Genomic DNA, 24,351 nt, shown 5'->3' on the forward strand with positions numbered 1-24,351 from the left:
CAGGACCTAATGAATATTCATGAGCCTCGCCCTCGCCGTGCTAGGATTGGTGGATTGCGCGCATCACTGTAATGCGGAGAGGCGATCCTGTCTGCGGGTTTATTATCACACATCTGATGAATATAAGATCGACTCTGAGGATTTAATCACTCACAGGTCATCCAGATGTGGAAGAGCATCAGGAGAGAGGGATGAGAGAGGATCTGAGGTCCAGGGATATATCTGGGTCATCTGGAAGAAGAAGGAGAAGGAGGAGGACCTGCTGAAAATGCGGTGACTTGAAGATTTCTGTGGGAAAACGCGCTTTGCCTTTATGAAGCAAAGCTGATCCTTCTACAGGTAAATTATGATGATTATAAATGATTTTATTCCCGATGGATTCTCATCATTGCATCCATCCACCATTTAGATGCGTTATTATTCCACACGCGTCTTCATTTTCTCAGATGCAAAATAACACTGAATGCAGGAGCGTTACACTGCAAGGTCAGTAATCCCGTTACCGGCACTCCGAATGGATGCATGTTTGATTATTAATAAATCATGTGGAATTATTGCGCTGTTATTGTGTTCCTGCAGTTTTCACTGGTTTGAGTGGCAGATCGGGGTAAATCTCAGAACAGGAGGACTGGCCTTCAGGCCGGGGTCGTTATGCTGGATTCATGCTCGGGAGAAATCAGATTTTCATTTCGCTTTTGCAAGAAAAACACTGAATTGTGCATTTTTTGCATTTAATAACAGGCTCTTCTGTTGGCTGATTTTCCTTCAGGGATTTGAAACGGGATGGATCGATTTTAGCTTCAGGTTGTAAAGGCTCAAATCTTTAAAAATGTTTTTATTAATCTACTTAGTAACGAGTGCTTGATTTGTGAGGTCTGTTTTTAGGCTTTTAATGCGATTAAACTATTTCCTGAGGAGAAGCCATTGGCATTAATATTGGAAACATTTGTCTCTTGTTATATAAACTGGTGTAATATTTAAATTAAATTCTGTAGATGTGGATGTAGGAGCAGAAATCATGTTAAAGGGACAGTCCAGCTAAATATGAATATTGTCATCATGTATGACTTTCCTTCTTCTGTTAAACACAAGAGGAGATGTTTTGAAGAATGTTGGGAATCAAACAGTTTTGATTGACTTCCGTCATATTTTTTGATTGTACAGTGGAAGTCAATGTGACCCGAAACTCTTTATTCCAGTTTCACTCAAAAACTCATTCCAGGAGTAAAAATGTAGATACTCTGAGACAGGCCTGGCAGTGATCCATTCATGAGCGTGTGTGTGTGTGTGTGTGTGTGTGTGTGTGTGTGTGTGAGTGAGTGAGTGAGTGAGAGAGAGAGAGAGAGAGAGAGAGTGTGTGTGTGTGTGTGTGTGAGTGAGAGAGAGAGAGAGAGAGAGAGAGAGAGAGAGTGTGTGTGTGTGTGTGTGTGTGTGTGTGTGTGTGTGTGTGTGTGTGTGTGTGTGTGTGTGTGAGTGAGTGAGTGAGAGAGAGAGAGAGTGAGTGAGTGTGAGTGAGTGAGTGAGTGAGTGAGTGAGAGAGAGAGTGTGTGTGTGTGTGTGTGTGTGAGAGAGAGAGAGAGAGAGAGAGAGAGTGTGTGTGTGTGTGCGTGTGTGTGTGTGTGTGTGTGTGTGTGTGTGTGTGTGTACATCATTAATGTCTGTCGGGTCGTTGTCAGTCACACACAGTAATAAGAGATTAGACTTCACTCACTGTCTCGCTATACATCAGTTCTGCAGAAAACGCTGATAATAACTGAGAATCTCAGATGAAGATTCTGATCTGAAGGCATGATCTAATGCACAGAAATCATACAGAAAACAGAAAAATAAGCTGCAGTTAATCAGTGGAACAACACTTCTGAACCTGAATGATCAGAGATCAGGGAACTCACAGTTACGATCAAACGTTCTTCCAGGAACATTAATAGAGCGTTCGTTCAAAGTTATCTGGTCTTTAATAACGTTCTCAAAACATCAGCACAAAACATTATTAATACAGCATTCATGGAGCGTTTTTATTTCTGAAACGTTTTAGTTGGATGTTTGTCTAACGTTTTTAAATGTTGCTACTTGTTTCAGAACGTTCAAAAGTAACGTTCCATAATGTTTGAAGAGCGATACAATGGAGGAAACATTTACATTGTATCATTCTTCAATTATTATGGGAACGTTACTTTTGAATGTTCTGAAACAAGTAGCAACATTTAAAAACGTCCACATAACCAAGAAAAAACGTTTTAGAACATTTTAAAAACTAGATGTTTTGAACGTTCAGTAATAACGTTTTAATAACTTAATGGGAATGTTAGCAAAACGTCCTTAAAGTATGATTGTTAGCGGTTGAGAGGAAGAGTTTATGACTGAAATCTGTGACAAATATGAATGTCTGCACAAAACAAACGGGTTTGGAATGACATAAGAAAGAGTAATAAAGAGTAATAATGAGTAATAGTGAGTAATAATGAGTAATAGTGTGTAATAATGAGTAATAGTGAGTAATTGTGAGTAATAATGAGTAATAGTGAGTAATAATGAGTAATAGTGTGTAATAATGAGTAATAGTGTGTAATAATGAGTAATAGTGTGTAAATGAGTAATAGTGAGTAATAATGAGTAATAGTGAGTAATAGTGACTAATAATGAGTAATAGTGAGTAATAGTGAGTAATAATGACTAATAATGAGTAATAGTGTGTAATAATGAGTAATAGTGTGTAATAATGAGTAATAGTGAGTAATAATGACTAATAATGAGTAATCGTGAGTAATAGTGAGTAATAATGAGTAATAGTGTGTAATAATGAGTAATAATGAGTAATAGTGAGTAATAATGAGTAATAGTGAGTAATAATGAGTAATAGTGAGTAATAATGAGTAATAGTGTGTAATAATGACTAATAATGAGTAATAGTGAGTAATAGTGAGTAATAATGACTAATAATGAGTAATAGTGTGTAATAATGAGTAATAGTGTGTAATAATGAGTAATAGTGAGTAATAATGACTAATAATGAGTAATCGTGAGTAATAGTGAGTAATAATGAGTAATAGTGTGTAATAATGAGTAATAGTGAGTAATAATGACTAATAATGAGTAATAGTGAGTAATAATGAGTAATAGTGTGTAATAGCGAGTAATAGTGAGTAATAATGACTAATGAGTAATAGTGAGTAATAATGAGTAATAGTGTGTAATAATGAGTAATAGTGAGTAATATGAGTAATAGTGTGTAATAATGAGTAATAGTGTGTAATAATGAGTAATAGTGAGTAATAATGAGTAATAGTGTGTAATAATGAGTAATAGTGACTAATAATGAGTAATAATGAGCAATATCGAGTAATAGTGAGTAATAATGAGTAATAGTGAGCAATATTGAGTAATAGTGAGCAATATCGAGTAATATTGAGTAATAATGAGTAATAATGAGCAATATCGAGTAATAGTGAGTAATAATGAGTAATAGTGAGCAATATTGAGTAATAGTGAGCAATATCGAGTAATATTGAGTAATAATGAGTAATAATGAGCAATATCGTGTAATAGTGACTAATAATGAGTAATAGTGAGCAATATCGAGTAATAGTGAGTAATAATGAGCAATATCGAGTAATAGTTAGCAATAGTGAGTAATAGTGAGTAATATTGAGTAATAGTGAGCAATATTGAGTAATAGTGAGTAATATCGAGTAATAGTGAGCAATATCGAGTAATAGTGAGTAATAGTGAGTAATAATGAGCAATAGTGAGTAATAGTGTGTAATAATGAGTAATAGTGAGTAATAATGAGCAATAATGAGCAATAGTGTGTAATAATGAGTAATAGTGAGTAATCGTGAGTAATATCGAGTAATAGTGAGCAATATGAGTAATTATGAGTAATAGTGAGTAATAATGAGTTATAGTGAGTAATAGTGAGTAATAATGAGTAATAATGAGTCTCTGTATGTTTATTCCTTGAAATGCAGTGGTTTATCTAGAGTCATGCAGCTTCACTAGGTTTGTGAATGTTTTGGCTGTAAACTTGTTCAACACGTCAGACCCTAAATATTGGAAACATTTGTTTCGTTTGAGATAATCTGGTGTAATATTCAAATACATTCTGTAGATGTGGATGTAGGAGCAGAAATCATGTTAAAGGGACAGTCCAGCTAAATATGAATATTGTCATCATGTATGACTTTCCTTCTTCTGTTAAACACAAGAGGAGATGTTTTGAAGAATGTTGGGAATCAAACAGTTTTGATTGACTTCCGTCATATTTTTTGATCGTACAGTGGAAGTCAATGTGACCTGAAACTGACTTCAGGAAACACATGAACGGCTGCACTGAAGAAACTGGTGCTCTTCGGTCAAAACATTTTACATTTATTTCTTTTTTTCTTTTTTTTTACTTCATCGGAATGTTACGAAACTTGGTAAAGGTTTTGGCACTTGCTGTGTGAACACACAAAAAAAAAACCCAGGTTTAATGGTCCTGTAAAAATAGTCCCACTTGTGCTCCTCGAGATCTAAAATGAGGCATTGGAAATTAATGGAGACGAGTTTCCTCTAGTGGAAGCGTTTGGTACTGCAGCCGAACACACTCTCACTGAAAGATCATTTACTGAGATATCAACCTCAAATGTGGAACACAACTTGTTTAGGTTTATGGCTTTGATTTTCTTGCAGTTTTAGAGTAAAAGTGATTTAGAAAATATATATTTCATATAAAAATTTAAAATAGTTTTTTTGTGCATTTTTCATAATAAACGTAAAATTCTGTAACTTTTTTTATATTCACTTTTTTAAACTTTCTTCACTTCAGCAATAATCTGCCAAGTGTCGTCTTTGAACAGAGATCAAACTTCAGTCTGTCGCTCTAAAGCGTTCAAGATTTACCACAGTTTAAGTTGGACATTTAATTTCAGGTCTATGCTCAAAAAGTGAATAAATGCATTATAAATACAGTGTAAATATAATTTAGTACCATAATTCCCCTAAAAAAAAAAAAGAAAATTAAATAAATAAAAAATCTAACTAAAATATAGTACATTAATTTCATTGACAAAAAAAAAACAAAAAAACAATTCGGTCATTTTTGACCAACAATCGAAGAGCTCCAGAGTTTGTGAATCGCTCATTCGACTGTATCCTCACTGTCCTTCTCCAGCGCGAGTGTGTCCACACACACAGGAGATCCGGCATGCGGTTTCTTTCATGGCTCAGTTGGCTTGGAAAAATGGGATATAAAATAGACACAAAAACAGCACATTCACAGCAACGCTTCTGAGGGGAAGCCGAACATCAGACGCTTTGCTAATGCTAATGCTGGCAGCTGGTCTGAAAACACCACACACACACACACACACACACACACACACACACACACACACACTCAATAAAGCGCTGATCGGAAGCTCATTTCATATGCAGAGAGTGTGACATCATCACAGGCCTATTAAACACGGACAAAACCCAGTCGGTTTATTACAACATGATTCAATGCATGACACACAAAGTTTTGGATCGGTGAGATTTTTAATGTTTTCAAAATAGTCTCTTCTGCTCACCAAGGCTGCATTTATTTGATCAAAATACAGTAATATTGTGAAATATTATTCTAATGTAAATCAGCTGTTGTCTATGTGAATATACAGTAAAGTGTAATTTATTCCTGTGATCAAAGCTGAGTTTTCAGCATCATTACTCCAGTCTTCAGTGTCACATGATCCTTCAGAAATCACTCTAATATGAGGATTTGATGCTCAAAAAACATTAATTATTATCAATGTTAAAAACAGTTATTTACATTTTTATTTCAGGATTCTTTGATGAATAGAAAGTTCAAAAGAACAGCATTTATCTGAAATAGAATCTTTTGTAACATTAAACACTACCGTTCAAAAGTTAGAGGTCAGTAAGAATTTATATTTTATTTTTTGGGGGAAAGAAATAAAATAAATCAATACTTTTATTCATCAAGGATGAATTAAATTGATCAAAAGTGACAGTAAAGACATTTATAATGTACAAAATATTATGTTTCAAATAAATGCTGTTCTTTTGATCTTACTATCCATCAAAGAATCCTGAAAATAAAATGTATCACAGTTTTCACAAAAGCATGAACTGTTTTCAACACTGATAATAATCATAAATGTTTCTTGATCATCAGATCATCATATTAGAGTGATTTCTGGAGGATCATGTGACACTGAAGACTGGAGTAATGATGCTGAACATTCAGCTTTGATCACAGGAATAAATTACACTTTACTGTATATTCACATAGACAACAGATGATTTACATTATAATAATATTTCACTGTTTCACTATTTTGTTGTATTATTAATCAAATGAATGCTTTGGTGAGCAGAAGAGACTCTTTTCCTCAGTGGCAGAATGTCATTCTTTAAAGCCTGGCGTTTTTATGTGACAAAGATGAATCGCTCTGATCTTTGGTGTGTTCGTGTTGCTTATTTTACACATTTTATAGGTTACACGCTCGTCTCCCCCCCCGCCATCTGTCAGGTGTCGCTTGCATACTTCACCTTTATTGGCTGTTTTCACACACAGTCTCACTCTATTGTCTGTGTAACGACCCCGACTCTCCCGATCACAGGCCTGATGTATGGCAGGTTATTATCATGCGCTCTGAGCGTCCGCTACACCGTGGCATTGTCACATCTTCAACACAAACATTCGACGATGGGACTATCCAAGGTTACAAATGACAGACGGGACGAGAACTGATCTGATGTTTTAGATTTAGACTTTCAAACCCCTGACTATAAAATGAAGTGAATGCTCAGGGTTTCTCAGTAGATGCACATCACAGAAAACAGGGAACGTTCTGTTAACAAATGTTCTTCCAGTAATGTTAATAGAATGTTCGTTCAAAGTTATCTGTTCTTTAATAATGTTCTCAAAACATTTGGACAAAAACATTATTTATACATCGTTTTTTTGTTGGACATTCATCAAACGATTTTAAATGTAGCCACTTGTTTCAGAACATTCAAAAGTAACATTCACATTCACATTCAGAATTGTGAGATATAAAGTCAGAATTGTGAGATGTAAAGTCAGAATTGCGAGATATAAAGTCAGAATTGTGAGATGTAAAGTCAGAATTGCGAGATATAAAGTCAGAATTGCGTGATATAAAGTCAGAATTGTGAGATATAAAGTCAGAATTGTGAGATATAAAGTCAGAATTGCGAGATATAAAGTCAGAATTGTGAGATATAAAGTCAGAATTGCGAGATGTAAAGTCAGAATTGCGAGATATAAAGTCAGAATTGTGAGATGTAAAGTCAGAATTGCGAGATATAAAGTCAGAATTGCGAGATGTAAAGTCAGAATTGTGAGATATAAAGTCAGAATTGTGAGATATAAAGTCAGAATTGCGAGATATAAAGTCAGAATTGTGAGATATAAAGTCAGAATTGTGAGATATAAAGTCAGAATTGTGAGATATAAAGTCAGAATTGTGAGATATAAAGTCAGAATTGCGAGATATAAAGTCAGAATTGCGAGATATAAAGTCAGAATTGCGAGATATAAAGTCAAAATTGCGAGATATAAAGTCAAAATTGCGAGATATAAAGTCAGAATTGCGAGATATAAAGTCAGAATTGCGAGATATAAAGTCAGAATTGCGAGATATAAAGTCAGAATTGCGAGATATAAAGTCAAAATTGCGAGATATAAAGTCAAAATTGCGAGATATAAAGTCAGAATTGCGTGATATAAAGTCAGAATTGCGAGATATAAAGTCAGAATTGCGAGATATAAAGTCAGAATTGCGAGATATAAAGTCAGAATTGCGAGATATAAAGTCAGAATTGCGAGATATAAAGTCAGAATTGCGAGATATAAAGTCAGAATTGCGAGATATAAAGTCAGAATTGCGAGATATAAAGTCAAAATTGCGAGATATAAAGTCAAAATTGCGAGATATAAAGTCAGAATTGCGTGATATAAAGTCAGAATTGTGAGATATAAAGTCAGAATTGTGAGATATAAAGTCAGAATTGCGAGATATAAAGTCAGAATTGTGAGATATAAAGTCAGAATTGTGAGATATAAAGTCAGAATTGTGAGATATAAAGTCAGAATTGCGAGATATAAAGTCAGAATTGCGAGATATAAAGTCAGAATTGTGAGATGTAAAGTCAGAATTGCGAGATGTAAAGTCAGAATTGCGAGATGTAAAGTCAGAATTGCGTGATGTAAAGTCAGAATTGCGAGATATAAAGTCAGAATTGCGAGATATAAAGTCAGAATTGCGAGATATAAAGTCAGAATTGCGAGATATAAAGTCAAAATTGCGAGATATAAAGTCAAAATTGCGAGATATAAAGTCAGAATTGCGAGATATAAAGTCAGAATTGCGAGATATAAAGTCAGAATTGCGAGATATAAAGTCAGAATTGCGAGATATAAAGTCAGAATTGCGAGATATAAAGTCAGAATTGTGAGATATAAAGTCAGAATTGCGAGATATAAAGTCAGAATTGCGAGATATAAAGTCAGAATTGCGAGATATAAAGTCAGAATTGCGAGATATAAAGTCAGAATTGCGAGATATAAAGTCAGAATTGTGTGATATAAAGTCAGAATTGCGTGATATAAAGTCAGAATATAAAGTCAGAATATAAAGTCAGAATATAAAGTCAGAATTGCGAGATATAAAGTCAGAATTGCGAGATATAAAGTCAGAATTGTGTGATATAAAGTCAGAATTGCGAGATATAAAGTCAGAATTGTGAGATATAAAGTCAGAATTGTGAGATATAGTCAGAATTGTGTGATATAAAGTCAGAATATAAAGTCAGAATTGTGAGATATAAAGTCAGAATTGCGAGATATAAAGTCAGAATTGTGTGATATAAAGTCAGAATTGCGAGATATAAAGTCAGAATTGTGAGATATAAAGTCAGAATTGTGAGATATAAAGTCAGAATTGTGTGATATAAAGTCAGAATATAAAGTCAGAATTGTGAGATATAAAGTCAGAATTGCGAGATATAAAGTCAGAATTGTGTGATATAAAGTCAGAATTGCGAGATATAAAGTCAGAATTGCGAGATATAAAGTCAGAATTGCGAGATATAAAGTCAGAATTGTGAGATATAAAGTCAGAATTGTGAGATATAAAGTCAGAATTGTGAGATATAAAGTCAGAATTGTGAGATATAGTCAGAATTGTGTGATATAAAGTCAGAATTGCGAGATATAAAGTCAGAATTGTGTGATATAAAGTCAGAATTGCGAGATATAAAGTCAGAATTGTGAGATATAAAGTCAGAATTGTGAGATATAAAGTCAGAATTGTGAGATATAGTCAGAATTGTGTGATATAAAGTCAGAATATAAAGTCAGAATATAAAGTCAGAATTGTGAGATATAAAGTCAGAATTGCGAGATATAAAGTCAGAATTGTGTGATATAAAGTCAGAATTGCGAGATATAAAGTCAGAATTGCGAGATATATAGTCAGAATTGCGAGATATAAAGTCAGAATTGTGAGATATAAAGTCAGAATTGTGTGATATAAAGTCAGAATTGTGAGATATAAAGTCAGAATTGTGAGATATAAAGTCAGAATTGTGAGATATAGTCAGAATTGTGTGATATAAAGTCAGAATTGCGAGATATAAAGTCAGAATTGTGAGATATAAAGTCAGAATTGCGAGATATAAAGTCAGAATTGCGAGATATAAAGTCAGAATTGTGTGATATAAAGTCAGAATTGTGTGATATAAAGTCAGAATTGCGAGATATAAAGTCAGAATTGCGAGATATAAAGTCAGAATTGCGAGATATAAAGTCAGAATTGTGTGATATAAAGTCAGAATTGTGTGATATAAAGTCAGAATTGTGAGATATAAAGTCAGAATTGCGAGATATAAAGTCAGAATTGTGTGATATAAAGTCAGAATTGTGAGATATAAAGTCAGAATTGCGAGATATAAAGTCAGAATTGCGTGATATAAAGTCAGAATTGCGAGATATAAAGTCAGAATTGTGAGATATAAAGTCAGAATTGCGAGATATAAAGTCAGAATTGCGAGATATAAAGTCAGAATTGCGAGATATAAAGTCAGAATTGCGAGATATAAAGTCAGAATTGTGTGATATAAAGTCAGAATTGCGAGATATAAAGTCAGAATTGCGAGTTATAAAGTCAGAATTGCGAGATATAAAGTCAGAATTGTGAGATATAAAGTCAGAATTGCGAGATATAAAGTCAGAATTGTGAGATATAAAGTCAGAATTGCGAGATATAAAGTCAGAATTGCGTGATATAAAGTCAGAATTGTGTGATATAAAGTCAGAATTGCGAGATATAAAGTCAGAATTGCGTGATATAAAGTCAGAATTGCGTGATATAAAGTCAGAATTGCGAGATATAATGTCAGAATTGCGAGATATAAAGTCAGAATTGTGTGATATAAAGTCAGAATTGTGAGATATAAAGTCAGAATTGCGAGATATAAAGTCAGAATTGCGTGATATAAAGTCAGAATTGCGAGATATAAAGTCAGAATTGTGAGATATAAAGTCAGAATTGCGAGATATAAAGTCAGAATTGCGAGATATAAAGTCAGAATTGCGAGATATAAAGTCAGAATTGTGTGATATAAAGTCAGAATTGCGAGATATAAAGTCAGAATTGTGTGATATAAAGTCAGAATTGCGAGATATAAAGTCAGAATTGTGAGATATAAAGTCAGAATTGTGTGATATAAAGTCAGAATTGCGAGATATAAAGTCAGAATTGTGTGATATAAAGTCAGAATTGTGAGATATAAAGTCAGAATTGTGAGATATAAAGTCAGAATTGTGTGATATAAAGTCAGAATTGCGAGATATAAAGTCAGAATTGCGTGATATAAAGTCAGAATTGCGTGATATAAAGTCAGAATTGCGAGATATAAAGTCAGAATTGCGAGATATAAAGTCAGAATTGTGTGATATAAAGTCAGAATTGCGAGATATAAAGTCAGAATTGTGTGATATAAAGTCAGAATTGCGAGATATAAAGTCAGAATTGCGTGATATAAAGTCAGAATTGCGAGATATAAAGTCAGAATTGTGTGATATAAAGTCAGAATTGCGAGATATAAAGTCAGAATTGCGTGATATAAAGTCAGAATTGCGTGATATAAAGTCAGAATTGCGAGATATAAAGTCAGAATTGCGAGATATAAAGTCAGAATTGTGTGATATAAAGTCAGAATTGCGAGATATAAAGTCAGAATTGCGTGATATAAAGTCAGAATTGCGAGATATAAAGTCAGAATTGCGTGATATAAAGTCAGAATTGCGTGATATAAAGTCAGAATTGTGTGATATAAAGTCAGAATTGTGTGATATAAAGTCAGAATTGTGAGATATAAAGTCAGAATTGCGTGATATAAAGTCAGAATTGCGAGATATAAAGTCAGAATTGCGAGATATAAAGTCAGAATTGTGAGATATAAAGTCAGAATTGCGTGATATAAAGTCAGAATTGTGTGATATAAAGTCAGAATTGTGTGATATAAAGTCAGAATTGTGAGATATAAAGTCAGAATTGCGTGATATAAAGTCAGAATTGCGAGATATAAAGTCAGAATTGTGTGATATAAAGTCAGAATTGCGTGATATAAAGTCAGAATTGCGAGATATAAAGTCAGAATTGTGTGATATAAAGTCAGAATTGTGAGATATAAAGTCAGAATTGCGTGATATAAAGTCAGAATTGTGTGATATAAAGTCAGAATTGTGAGATATAAAGTCAGAATTGCGAGATATAAAGTCAGAATTGCGAGATATAAAGTCAGAATTGCGAGATATAAAGTCAAAATTGCGAGATATAAAGTCAAAATTGCGAGATATAAAGTCAGAATTGTGAGATATAAAGTCAGAATTGCGAGATATAAAGTCAGAATTGCGAGATATAAAGTCAGAATTGCGAGATATAAAGTCAAAATTGCGAGATATAAAGTCAAAATTGCGAGATATAAAGTCAGAATTGCGTGATATAAAGTCAGAATTGCGAGATATAAAGTCAGAATTGCGAGATATAAAGTCAGAATTGCGAGATATAAAGTCAGAATTGCGAGATATAAAGTCAGAATTGTGAGATATAAAGTCAGAATTGCGAGATATAAAGTCAGAATTGCGAGATATAAAGTCAGAATTGCGAGATATAAAGTCAAAATTGCGAGATATAAAGTCAAAATTGCGAGATATAAAGTCAGAATTGCGTGATATAAAGTCAGAATTGTGAGATATAAAGTCAGAATTGTGAGATATAAAGTCAGAATTGCGAGATATAAAGTCAGAATTGTGAGATATAAAGTCAGAATTGTGAGATATAAAGTCAGAATTGTGAGATATAAAGTCAGAATTGCGAGATATAAAGTCAGAATTGTGAGATATAAAGTCAGAATTGTGAGATGTAAAGTCAGAATTGCGAGATGTAAAGTCAGAATTGCGTGATGTAAAGTCAGAATTGTGAGATTTAAAGTCAGAATTGCGAGATATAAAGTCAGAATTGCGAGATATAAAGTCAGAATTGCGAGATATAAAGTCAGAATTGCGAGATATAAAGTCAAAATTGCGAGATATAAAGTCAAAATTGCGAGATATAAAGTCAGAATTGCGAGATATAAAGTCAGAATTGCGAGATATAAAGTCAGAATTGCGAGATATAAAGTCAGAATTGCGAGATATAAAGTCAGAATTGTGTGATATAAAGTCAGAATTGTGAGATATAAAGTCAGAATTGCGAGATATAAAGTCAGAATTGCGAGATATAAAGTCAGAATTGCGAGATATAAAGTCAGAATTGCGAGATATAAAGTCAGAATTGCGAGATATAAAGTCAGAATTGTGTGATATAAAGTCAGAATTGCGTGATATAAAGTCAGAATATAAAGTCAGAATATAAAGTCAGAATATAAAGTCAGAATTGCGAGATATAAAGTCAGAATTGCGAGATATAAAGTCAGAATTGTGAGATATAAAGTCAGAATTGCGAGATATAAAGTCAGAATTGCGAGATATAAAGTCAGAATTGTGTGATATAAAGTCAGAATTGTGAGATATAAAGTCAGAATTGCGAGATATAAAGTCAGAATTGCGAGATATAAAGTCAGAATTGCGAGATATAAAGTCAGAATTGCGAGATATAAAGTCAGAATTGCGAGATATAAAGTCAGAATTGTGTGATATAAAGTCAGAATTGCGTGATATAAAGTCAGAATATAAAGTCAGAATATAAAGTCAGAATATAAAGTCAGAATTGCGAGATATAAAGTCAGAATTGCGAGATATAAAGTCAGAATTGTGTGATATAAAGTCAGAATTGCGAGATATAAAGTCAGAATTGTGAGATATAAAGTCAGAATTGTGAGATATAAAGTCAGAATTGCGAGATATAAAGTCAGAATTGCGAGATATAAAGTCAGAATTGCGAGATATAAAGTCAGAATTGCGAGATATAAAGTCAGAATTGCGAGATATAAAGTCAGAATTGCGAGATATAAAGTCAGAATTGTGTGATATAAAGTCAGAATTGCGTGATATAAAGTCAGAATATAAAGTCAGAATATAAAGTCAGAATATAAAGTCAGAATTGCGAGATATAAAGTCAGAATTGCGAGATATAAAGTCAGAATTGTGTGATATAAAGTCAGAATTGTGAGATATATAGTCAGAATTGTGAGATATAAAGTCAGAATTGCGAGATATAAAGTCAGAATTGTGAGATATAAAGTCAGAATTGCGAGATATAAAGTCAGAATTGCGAGATATAAAGTCAGAATTGCGAGATATAAAGTCAGAATTGCGAGATATAAAGTCAGAATTGCGAGATATAAAGTCAGAATTGTGTGATATAAAGTCAGAATTGCGTGATATAAAGTCAGAATATAAAGTCAGAATATAAAGTCAGAATATAAAGTCAGAATTGCGAGATATAAAGTCAGAATTGCGAGATATAAAGTCAGAATTGTGTGATATAAAGTCAGAATTGCGAGATATAAAGTCAGAATTGTGAGATATAAAGTCAGAATTGTGAGATATAGTCAGAATTGTGTGATATAAAGTCAGAATATAAAGTCAGAATTGTGAGATATAAAGTCAGAATTGCGAGATATAAAGTCAGAATTGTGTGATATAAAGTCAGAATTGCGAGATATAAAGTCAGAATTGTGAGATATAAAGTCAGAATTGTGAGATATAAAGTCAGAATTGTGTGATATAAAGTCAGAATATAAAGTCAGAATTGTGAGATATAAAGTCAGAATTGCGAGATATAAAGTCAGAATTGTGTGATATAAAGTCAGAATTGCGAGATATAAAGTCAGAATTGCGAGATATAAAGTCAGAATTGCGAGATATAAAGTCAGAATTGTGAGATATAAAGTCAGAATTGTGAGATATAAAGTCAGAATTGTGAGATATAAAGTCAGAATTGTGAGATATAGTCAGAATTGTGTGATATAAAGTCAGAATTGCGAGATATAAAGTCAGAATTGTGTGATATAAAGTCAGAATTGCGAGATATAAAGTCAGAATTGTGAGATATAAAGTCAGAATTGTGAGATATAAAGTCAGAATTGTGAGATATAGTCAGAATTGTGTGATATAAAGTCAGAATATAAAGTCAGAATATAAAGTCAGAATATAAAGTCAGAATTGTGAGATATAAAGTCAGAATTGCGAGATATAAAGTCAGAATTGTGTGATATAAAGTCAGAATTGCGAGATATAAAGTCAGAATTGCGAGATATATAGTCAGAATTGCGAGATATAAAGTCAGAATTGTGAGATATAAAGTCAGAATTGTGTGATATAAAGTCAGAATTGTGAGATATAAAGTCAGAATTGTGAGATATAAAGTCAGAATTGTGAGATATAGTCAGAATTGTGTGATATAAAGTCAGAATTGCGAGATATAAAGTCAGAATTGTGAGATATAAAGTCAGAATTGCGAGATATAAAGTCAGAATTGCGAGATATAAAGTCAGAATTGTGTGATATAAAGTCAGAATTGTGTGATATAAAGTCAGAATTGCGAGATATAAAGTCAGAATTGCGAGATATAAAGTCAGAATTGTGTGATATAAAGTCAGAATTGTGTGATATAAAGTCAGAATTGTGAGATATAAAGTCAGAATTGCGAGATATAAAGTCAGAATTGTGTGATATAAAGTCAGAATTGCGAGATATAAAGTCAGAATTGTGAGATATAAAGTCAGAATTGCGAGATATAAAGTCAGAATTGCGAGATATAAAGTCAGAATTGTGTGATATAAAGTCAGAATTGCGAGATATAAAGTCAGAATTGTGAGATATAAAGTCAGAATTGTGAGATATAAAGTCAGAATTGCGAGATATAAAGTCAGAATTGCGAGATATAAAGTCAGAATTGTGTGATATAAAGTCAGAATTGTGAGATATAAAGTCAGAATTGTGAGATATAAAGTCAGAATTGCGAGATATAAAGTCAGAATTGCGAGATATAAAGTCAGAATTGTGTGATATAAAGTCAGAATTGTGTGATATAAAGTCAGAATTGCGAGATATAAAGTCAGAATTGCGAGATATAAAGTCAGAATTGCGAGATATAAAGTCAGAATTGTGTGATATAAAGTCAGAATTGTGTGATATAAAGTCAGAATTGCGAGATATAAAGTCAGAATTGTGAGATATAAAGTCAGAATTGCGAGATATAAAGTCAGAATTGTGTGATATAAAGTCAGAATTGCGAGATATAAAGTCAGAATTGTGAGATATAAAGTCAGAATTGCGAGATATAAAGTCAGAATTGCGAGATATAAAGTCAGAATTGTGTGATATAAAGTCAGAATTGTGTGATATAAAGTCAGAATTGTGAGATATAAAGTCAGAATTGCGAGATATAAAGTCAGAATTGTGTGATATAAAGTCAGAATTGCGAGATATAAAGTCAGAATTGTGAGATATAAAGTCAGAATTGCGAGATATAAAGTCAGAATTGCGAGATATAAAGTCAGAATTGCGAGATATAAAGTCAGAATTGCGAGATATAAAGTCAGAATTGTGTGATATAAAGTCAGAATTGCGAGATATAAAGTCAGAATTGCGAGTTATAAAGTCAGAATTGCGAGATATAAAGTCAGAATTGTGAGATATAAAGTCAGAATTGCGAGATATAAAGTCAGAATTGTGAGATATAAAGTCAGAATTGCGAGATATAAAGTCAGAATTGCGTGATATAAAGTCAGAATTGTGTGATATAAAGTCAGAATTGCGAGATATAAAGTCAGAATTGCGTGATATAAAGTCAGAATTGCGTGATATAAAGTCAGAATTGCGAGATATAATGTCAGAATTGCGAGATATAAAGTCAGAATTGTGTGATATAAAGTCAGAATTGTGAGATATAAAGTCAGAATTGCGAGATATAAAGTCAGAATTGCGTGATATAAAGTCAGAATTGCGAGATATAAAGTCAGAATTGTGAGATATAAAGTCAGAATTGCGAGATATAAAGTCAGAATTGCGAGATATAAAGTCAGAATTGCGAGATATAAAGTCAGAATTGTGTGATATAAAGTCAGAATTGCGAGATATAAAGTCAGAATTGTGTGATATAAAGTCAGAATTGCGAGATATAAAGTCAGAATTGTGAGATATAAAGTCAGAATTGTGTGATATAAAGTCAGAATTGCGAGATATAAAGTCAGAATTGTGTGATATAAAGTCAGAATTGTGAGATATAAAGTCAGAATTGTGAGATATAAAGTCAGAATTGTGTGATATAAAGTCAGAATTGCGAGATATAAAGTCAGAATTGCGTGATATAAAGTCAGAATTGCGTGATATAAAGTCAGAATTGCGAGATATAAAGTCAGAATTGCGAGATATAAAGTCAGAATTGTGTGATATAAAGTCAGAATTGCGAGATATAAAGTCAGAATTGTGTGATATAAAGTCAGAATTGCGAGATATAAAGTCAGAATTGCGTGATATAAAGTCAGAATTGCGAGATATAAAGTCAGAATTGTGTGATATAAAGTCAGAATTGCGAGATATAAAGTCAGAATTGCGTGATATAAAGTCAGAATTGCGTGATATAAAGTCAGAATTGCGAGATATAAAGTCAGAATTGCGAGATATAAAGTCAGAATTGTGTGATATAAAGTCAGAATTGCGAGATATAAAGTCAGAATTGCGTGATATAAAGTCAGAATTGCGAGATATAAAGTCAGAATTGCGTGATATAAAGTCAGAATTGCGTGATATAAAGTCAGAATTGTGTGATATAAAGTCAGAATTGTGTGATATAAAGTCAGAATTGTGAGATATAAAGTCAGAATTGCGTGATATAAAGTCAGAATTGCGAGATATAAAGTCAGAATTGCGAGATATAAAGTCAGAATTGTGAGATATAAAGTCAGAATTGCGTGATATAAAGTCAGAATTGTGTGATATAAAGTCAGAATTGTGTGATATAAAGTCAGAATTGTGAGATATAAAGTCAGAATTGCGTGATATAAAGTCAGAATTGCGAGATATAAAGTCAGAATTGTGTGATATAAAGTCAGAATTGCGTGATATAAAGTCAGAATTGCGAGATATAAAGTCAGAATTGTGTGATATAAAGTCAGAATTGTGAGATATAAAGTCAGAATTGCGTGATATAAAGTCAGAATTGTGTGATATAAAGTCAGAATTGCGTGATATAAAGTCAGAATTGTGTGATATAAAGTCAGAATTGTGAGATATAAAGTCAGAATTGCGTGATATAAAGTCAGAATTGCGAGATATAAAGTCAGAATTGCGAGATATAAAGTCAGAATTGCGAGATATAAAGTCAGAATTGTGTGATATAAAGTCGCAACTTAATCTTTCGGATTTGGGTCTGGATTTCCAGGCTATAACGTTCACATAACCAAGCAAAAAAATGTTTTAAAACATTTAAAAATCTGGATGTTTTGAACGTTCAAATAACATTGAGAAATAATTAATGGGAAGGTCCTTAGAACACGCTTTTGTTACCCGAGACCGTATAATACAATTCCACACATGATTAAACACTCCCCAATTAAACATTCATGATCTTTGCAAAGAATCATTCTAATCAGAACCGAAATGTTATATCTCGTCAAGGACTTTAGAGTCATTCAGAGAATACGCTTCTCATCCTGTGCAAGTTAATAAGTGACACGAGTAACTGAAGAGCCGAGCGAAATCAGTGACGCGTCTCTCCATCTGTGTTGATGCTTTTTGTCTTTTGAGACATCAGAATAATTCTGATGAGTCTTTCATCTCAGCAAACACACAGATGAAAGCGTCAACATTATCATATCAAACACAGAGCATGAGCTTTAGTAGAAATGTCCCCAGAAAGCTTCAGACATGATGTTCTGTGAGAAACATGTATTAAAGATAGCAGAAAAACAAACCTGAGGTCTTGTAGCTCATGTGTTTCGCTCCTAAATACACATGTGTCCTCCTGTAAAATAGACTTATTAATGAATAGAAATTTAAATACATATCGACGACTCGTGGGGTCACATACACATTGCACTAAAATGACTATTAAAAAAGCTAAATCTGCCCTAACGTTAAAAGGAAAATAAAGGGAATACTTCAATGCAAAACTGAAAAACAAACAATATTCACTCAGAAACTGCTAGTACATTTCACAAATAATTACTAAGAACACATTGAATTAAAAATAAAGTACAAAAACTGAAATGGGTTTTTTTTTTTTACAAAACAAAATCTAAATCATTTTGTATAGTGTACGCTACCATTGAAAAGTTTGATTTGAATTGTTTTAATGTTTTTGAAAGAGTCTCTTCTGCTCATCAAAGCTGCATTTATTTGATCAAAAATACAGTAAAACAGTGAAATATTATTATAATGTAAATCATCTGTTCTATATATACTGAATATATAGTAAAGTGTAATTTATTCCTGTGATCAAAGCTGAATGTTCAGCATCATTACTCCAGTCTTCAGTGTCACATGATCCTCCAGAAATCACTCTAATATGAGGATCTGATGATCAAGAAACATTTATGATTATTATCAGTGTTGAAAACAGTCATTTCTGTCAATGCATTTTATTTTTTCAGGATTCTTTGGTGAATAGAAAGTTATTTATTTGAAATAGAATCTTTTGTAACATTATAAATGTCTTTTCTGTCCTTGCTGAATTAAAGTATTCATTTCTTTCACACTCACACCTTTTCTCACGTCTGCTCCCCCACAGGTTGTTCAACCAACACCAGCGACCCAGATGGAGATGCTACTCGTTTATTTGATGGTTGTTGTAATGGCGTTGAAAGCCCAGAAGATCCAAGTTTGTCCCAAGCGTTGCATCTGCCAGATTCTGTCCCCCAATCTGGCAACCCTGTGTGATAAAAAGGGTCTGTTGTTCGTCCCTCCAAACATCGACCGACGCACCGTCGAACTCAGACTGGGGGACAATTTCATCACAGGAATCAAGCGCAAGGACTTCGCCAACATGACCAAGCTGGTGGACCTGACCCTCTCGAGGAACACCATAGGCTCCGTCACGCCTCACGCTTTCAATGACCTCGAGAACCTGCGCGCGCTTCATCTGGACAGCAACCGCTTGACGCACATAACGAACGATACGTTTAGCGGCATGTCGAAGCTTCACCATCTAATCCTCAATAATAACCAGCTCACACACATCCACATAGGAGCGTTTAACGACCTCCTGGCTCTTGAGGAGCTCGATTTGTCCTACAACAACTTGGAAAGCGCGCCGTGGATCGCTATCCAGCTCATGTTTAGCTTGCATACGTTAAACATGGATCATAACATGATTAACTACATCCCTGAAGGAACGTTCTCCGGGCTTCAGAAGCTCAAGCGACTGGACGTCACGTCTAATAAGTTGCATAAGCTTCCGCCCGATCCGGTTTTCCAGCGCGCAGGAGTTCTTGCAACATCAGGCGTCTTGGGTCCGTCGTCTTTCGCGTTGAGTTTCGGAGGGAACCCGCTGCATTGTAACTGCGAGTTGCTGTGGCTTCGCCGGCTGCGACGCGAGGATGATCTGGAGACGTGCGCGGCGCCTCAACATCTCGCCGGACGCTATTTCTGGACCGTTTCCGAGGAGGAGTTCTTGTGCGAGCCGCCGCTAATCACTCGACACTCGCAAGAGACCCGTGCGCTTGAAGGCCAACAGGTTTCTTTACGATGCAAAGCCCGCGGAGACCCGGATCCCGTCATACACTGGATCGCTCCCGACGGGAGGCTCGTGTTCAACTCCAGCCGGACCGCCGTCCACGCCGACGGAACGCTGGATATTCTGATTAGCACGGTGAAGGACTCGGGATCTTTCACTTGTGTCGCATCAAACCCGTCTGGGGAGGCTCAGCAAACGGTGGATCTGACCATCACTAAACTCCCGCATTTCTCCAACGACACCAGCCTGGTCCAGGAGCCGGACCCGGGATCCTCCGACATCGCGACTTCTGCCAAGACCGAGGCCGGTTCTTCAATAGGCAACACTAAGGGCGGACAGGAGAAGCGAGTCCTGATCTCTGAAATCACCGCTTCTTCGGCTCTGGTGAAGTTCAACTTTCAGCGGAATATTCCCGGGATTCGGATGTTCCAGGTCCAATACAACGGCACTTACGACGACTCGCTGGTGTACAGGTAAGACTGTAGGCAAGACACTGCATGCAAAACTAGTTTTTTCTTGCACTGGTCAGTTTTATAAAATACACTTTTATCGCACTTTATGTGTTTGCATCTGCAGATTTCCACTGCATATCTTTAAAGGTTTCTATCTCCACTTCAGCAGCACGTATACACACCAACATTTACAGGTTTATTCATATCTACTGTATATTCCGAAGGATTTTACTGAGGGGTTTGATTATATATCATTCACCTCATATTTATTTAACATTTTATTCCTAAAAACATGGCGAATATGTATTTTTACGGTCAGTTGACAGTATTTTTTGATTCATGGAGTGATAAAAAGAGAAATCCAAAATCACCTCTATAAAAACTTTTATCTCTATTATGTCAACAAAATCAAACAAGAATGTTGAATCTGGCTTTATCCACTGTTCAGATTTATGTTCTGGAACTTGGTGCATATTTAATTAGATAATGCCTCGTTTGCGTATTTAGACGTAACATTTCAGAAAACTTGCAATACCAAATATTTTGCAATTCTAAATGCATTGAATCAACTAAAGAAGTAGAGAGATATCTATTATTAGTCAAGTCAGCTTTATTTATACAGCGCTTTAACAATACAGTGTTTCAGAGCAGCTTTACAGAGATAACAGGAAAATAAAGTTTGTTTCTAGAAGAAAATAGCATCTCAGTCCAGCTTCAGTAAGTTCAGCGATGGTTCATTTCTGCTGTAAAAAGGTTATTAATTTAGTTCAGTTATATATATATATATGTCATCGTCCAGCTCAGTTCAGTTCTCATGTAATGGAGTCAATGCAGGAGATCAATAATATTGTGGAATATTAAATGTCCCCGACTGAGCAAGACAAAAGCCAACGGCGACAGTGAAGGAACCGAAACTCCATCAGTTGTTTAAAAGCCCTGTTCACCCGTAGTCTCTTGCCGTAAATAATGCAGCGTTACAGAGACCTGTGAATATGGAGTCTGAGCTGCTAAAGCTTCTTTATATAACTTCCAGAATTAGTTTGAGTCACGTACGGCAGGTTTATGAAGTGTATTTGCTGAAGCAGCCTTCTCTCCTGCCGAGCTGCTCAGTCTGTAAAGATGATGTTGGAGGGAAGAAGAAGGAGCAGAAGCGGAGCAACACCAGCGCTCCGGAGGGGCTCAGCGGCTCATGAAGCGAGGTTTGGCTCCGGGTTTGGGAACGAGAGAGATGCTGAGGCTTTATGGCTATATTCTGCAGATAAGCTTCACTCCATCACCCTCAGATGAGGAGTAGTGTTGGCAACATTTTATATTAACGAAGTTAAATGAAGTTTTGCTCCGTTAATGTTCCTCACGTGTGCATTCCTCTGCCGTCACAGACAGAAAGCACTAAAACACAATGCAGTGTTTCCTCAATTGCTACAGAGATTTTCCCCAGTTGATTTGTTTTAATGATTCAAACACACACAGCGGGAGGAGTGTAGTCTCCCCAATTCCTGAACGAATGAGCTGTTTTTTGATAATTAAACCTATTACTGTTATCCCGTTGGACGTGGTTACTGACTGGTTTGTTCATGATAGCATGTAGGTAAAGATACACATTATTATGAGTATTTCATTTATAGGTAAAGCCTATCACTGGACTGTGTTTATGCTGCCGCTATAAAGATTAGGTGTGTTAACAGACTTTTTATGGAATTTATCCAACTAAAATAAAAAATGAAATGTTCAAGGCCTGTCTTCCCATCCTCTGCAAGACATTATAAATGCATCTTTATTTAGTATTTAAAGTGCCCTTTTTCTTTCTGGAGTTTTCGCCACTCACACAAAATGGTTCACGGATTGTGACGCTCCTTCAGTGTTAGACTAGCTGTGCTCTTGCGTTAGTTCGAGCCGATGTGAAATGCATGTTTGTTGATTGCTGTTTCTCTCTTTGCAGAATGATTCCTCCGACCAGTAAAAGCATCACGGTCAACAATCTGGCGGCAGGCACGATGTACGACCTCTGCGTTCTGGCGATCTACGACGACGCCATGACCACGCTAACGGCCACGCGCGTGGTGGGCTGCGTTCACTTCTCCACGGAGCCGCAGTACATGCGCTGTCACTTCATGCAGTCGCAGTTCCTCGGCGGCACCATCGTGGTGATCATCGGCGGCGTCATCGTAGCATCAGTCCTGGCGTTCATCATCTTCCTCATCGCGCGCTACCGCGTGTGCCAGCCCGACGGCGCGGATAAAGGAGTGGAGCTAGGCGACATGCGCTCGCAGTCTCAGGTTTGCGGCGTCATCAAGTCCATGTCTAAGCAGATTCTGGGTCCGGATGCGTGCCGGAAAGTGTCTCCGGAGTCGGAATCCATCCCGGCTAAACCGTCGAATTGCACCGTTAGCACATCCGCGGCTAGCCATAGCTGGCATCCGGCGTCCCCGAGTCCATTGCGTTCGGTGCGCGACACGCAAATCAACATAGAGCCGCCGGACAACTCCAACAAGAACAACTCGGCTAAGGTTCATCACACGACCGGACGACCGTACTCGACCATGGAGACGCTGGATAACTCCAAGAACAACTCGGCTAAGGTTCGGCCCACGGTCCGCGCGTACTCGACTATGGTGACGCCGGCGTCCCGAAGAGCAAAGCTGCAGAACCTGCACCAGTACAAGACGGTGCCGGTGGGATGCGTTCGGGTTAGCCGACGTCACTCCCTCAACGTAGAGACATGTAAACACCCGTATGCGGGTCTGAAGCATCCGCCCGCGAGCCTGAGCCGCTCCAAGCGCAGTTTATCCGTGAGCGGGGGGGATATTCCCAAGATGGCCGCCGGCGAGAGACCGAGGTCAGCTCTGACCCAGTCGGAGTGGGTTCTGGAAAGCACATTATAATGGAGGATTTTGCACGTTCCAGGGACAGCTGACGTGTGCATTACACTGCGAATGATCTGTCGGGTTTCTTTCAGCACAAATATCTAAACGTTCTTAAATCAAGATATTTAGTGGAGAAGAAGCAAAATGGCTGAAAAGTCCATCAGAATTAAGTGAGTTTGAGCTTAAAAGAAGAACAAATATCTGCCAATGGGGTCAGAAAAATAATATTAATTCAAAGAGAAAATGATGTTTCTGACCCCATTGGCCGATATTTGTTCTTCTTTTAAGCAGATTTTCATACATTTTTAAAGGGGTGGTTGATTATGATTTGACTTTTCTAACTTTAGTTAGTGTGTAATGTTGCTGTTTGATCATAAACAACATCTGCAAAGTTACAACACTCAAAGTTCAGAGCAAAGGGAGATATTTGCTTTTACAGAAATCACTGTTTAAGAACTACAACAAACGGCTGGTAGAGACTACACCACATTCCTCCCGGGTTAGTGACATCACCAACCCTAGAATTTACATAAACCCCGCCCCCGGAACACGATTTATAGATTATCAAGACAGAATATGCTAATCAATGACTAGAAGATAACTACACATCAGCAACGTGAATTCATCAACTAACCATTCAGAAATGTCCTGTTGCTTCTACATGTTTCACTTCTTCTCGAGTCTCTCCATCATTGTCTGACTCCGGTTTGAACATAAAAGGCTAAAAGCTTTTGAGATGTTCAGTGTGTGTGTGTGTGAGGTAATCGGAGCTGCTGTTGAAGCTCCGCCCCCTGTGCCGGGAGCAGCAGCTCATTTGCATTTAAAGGGACACACACAACG

The 24,351-nt window shown here is 35.6% G+C and overlaps 1 protein-coding gene across 2 annotated transcripts in view; it reads left to right on the top strand.

Moving 5' to 3' along the window:
* Positions 1-42: 42 nt before the first annotated feature.
* Positions 43-24,351, top strand: part of lrfn5b (leucine rich repeat and fibronectin type III domain containing 5b) — a gene marked incomplete at its 3' end in the record, with an annotated part of 24,786 nt that continues 477 nt past the window's right edge. Inside the window, exons 1-3 of one of the 2 annotated variants that reach the window (XM_079887881.1) lie at positions 43-339; positions 19,251-20,668; positions 22,587-24,351. The exon at positions 22,587-24,351 is cut by the window's right edge and continues 477 nt beyond it. In XM_079887881.1, coding sequence (XP_079744007.1) covers positions 19,278-20,668; positions 22,587-23,529 — 2,334 coding nt within the window. In that variant the 5' untranslated portion in view covers positions 43-339; positions 19,251-19,277. Of the gene's footprint in view, positions 340-19,250; positions 20,673-22,586 lie in introns of those variants that run through there. The other variant, XM_079887882.1, reaches the window with a different exon arrangement.

The sequence above is a fragment of the Squalius cephalus genome (assembly GCF_949319135.1).
Source record: "Squalius cephalus genome assembly, chromosome: 12".
Taxonomy (NCBI): Eukaryota; Metazoa; Chordata; class Actinopteri; order Cypriniformes; family Leuciscidae; genus Squalius; species Squalius cephalus.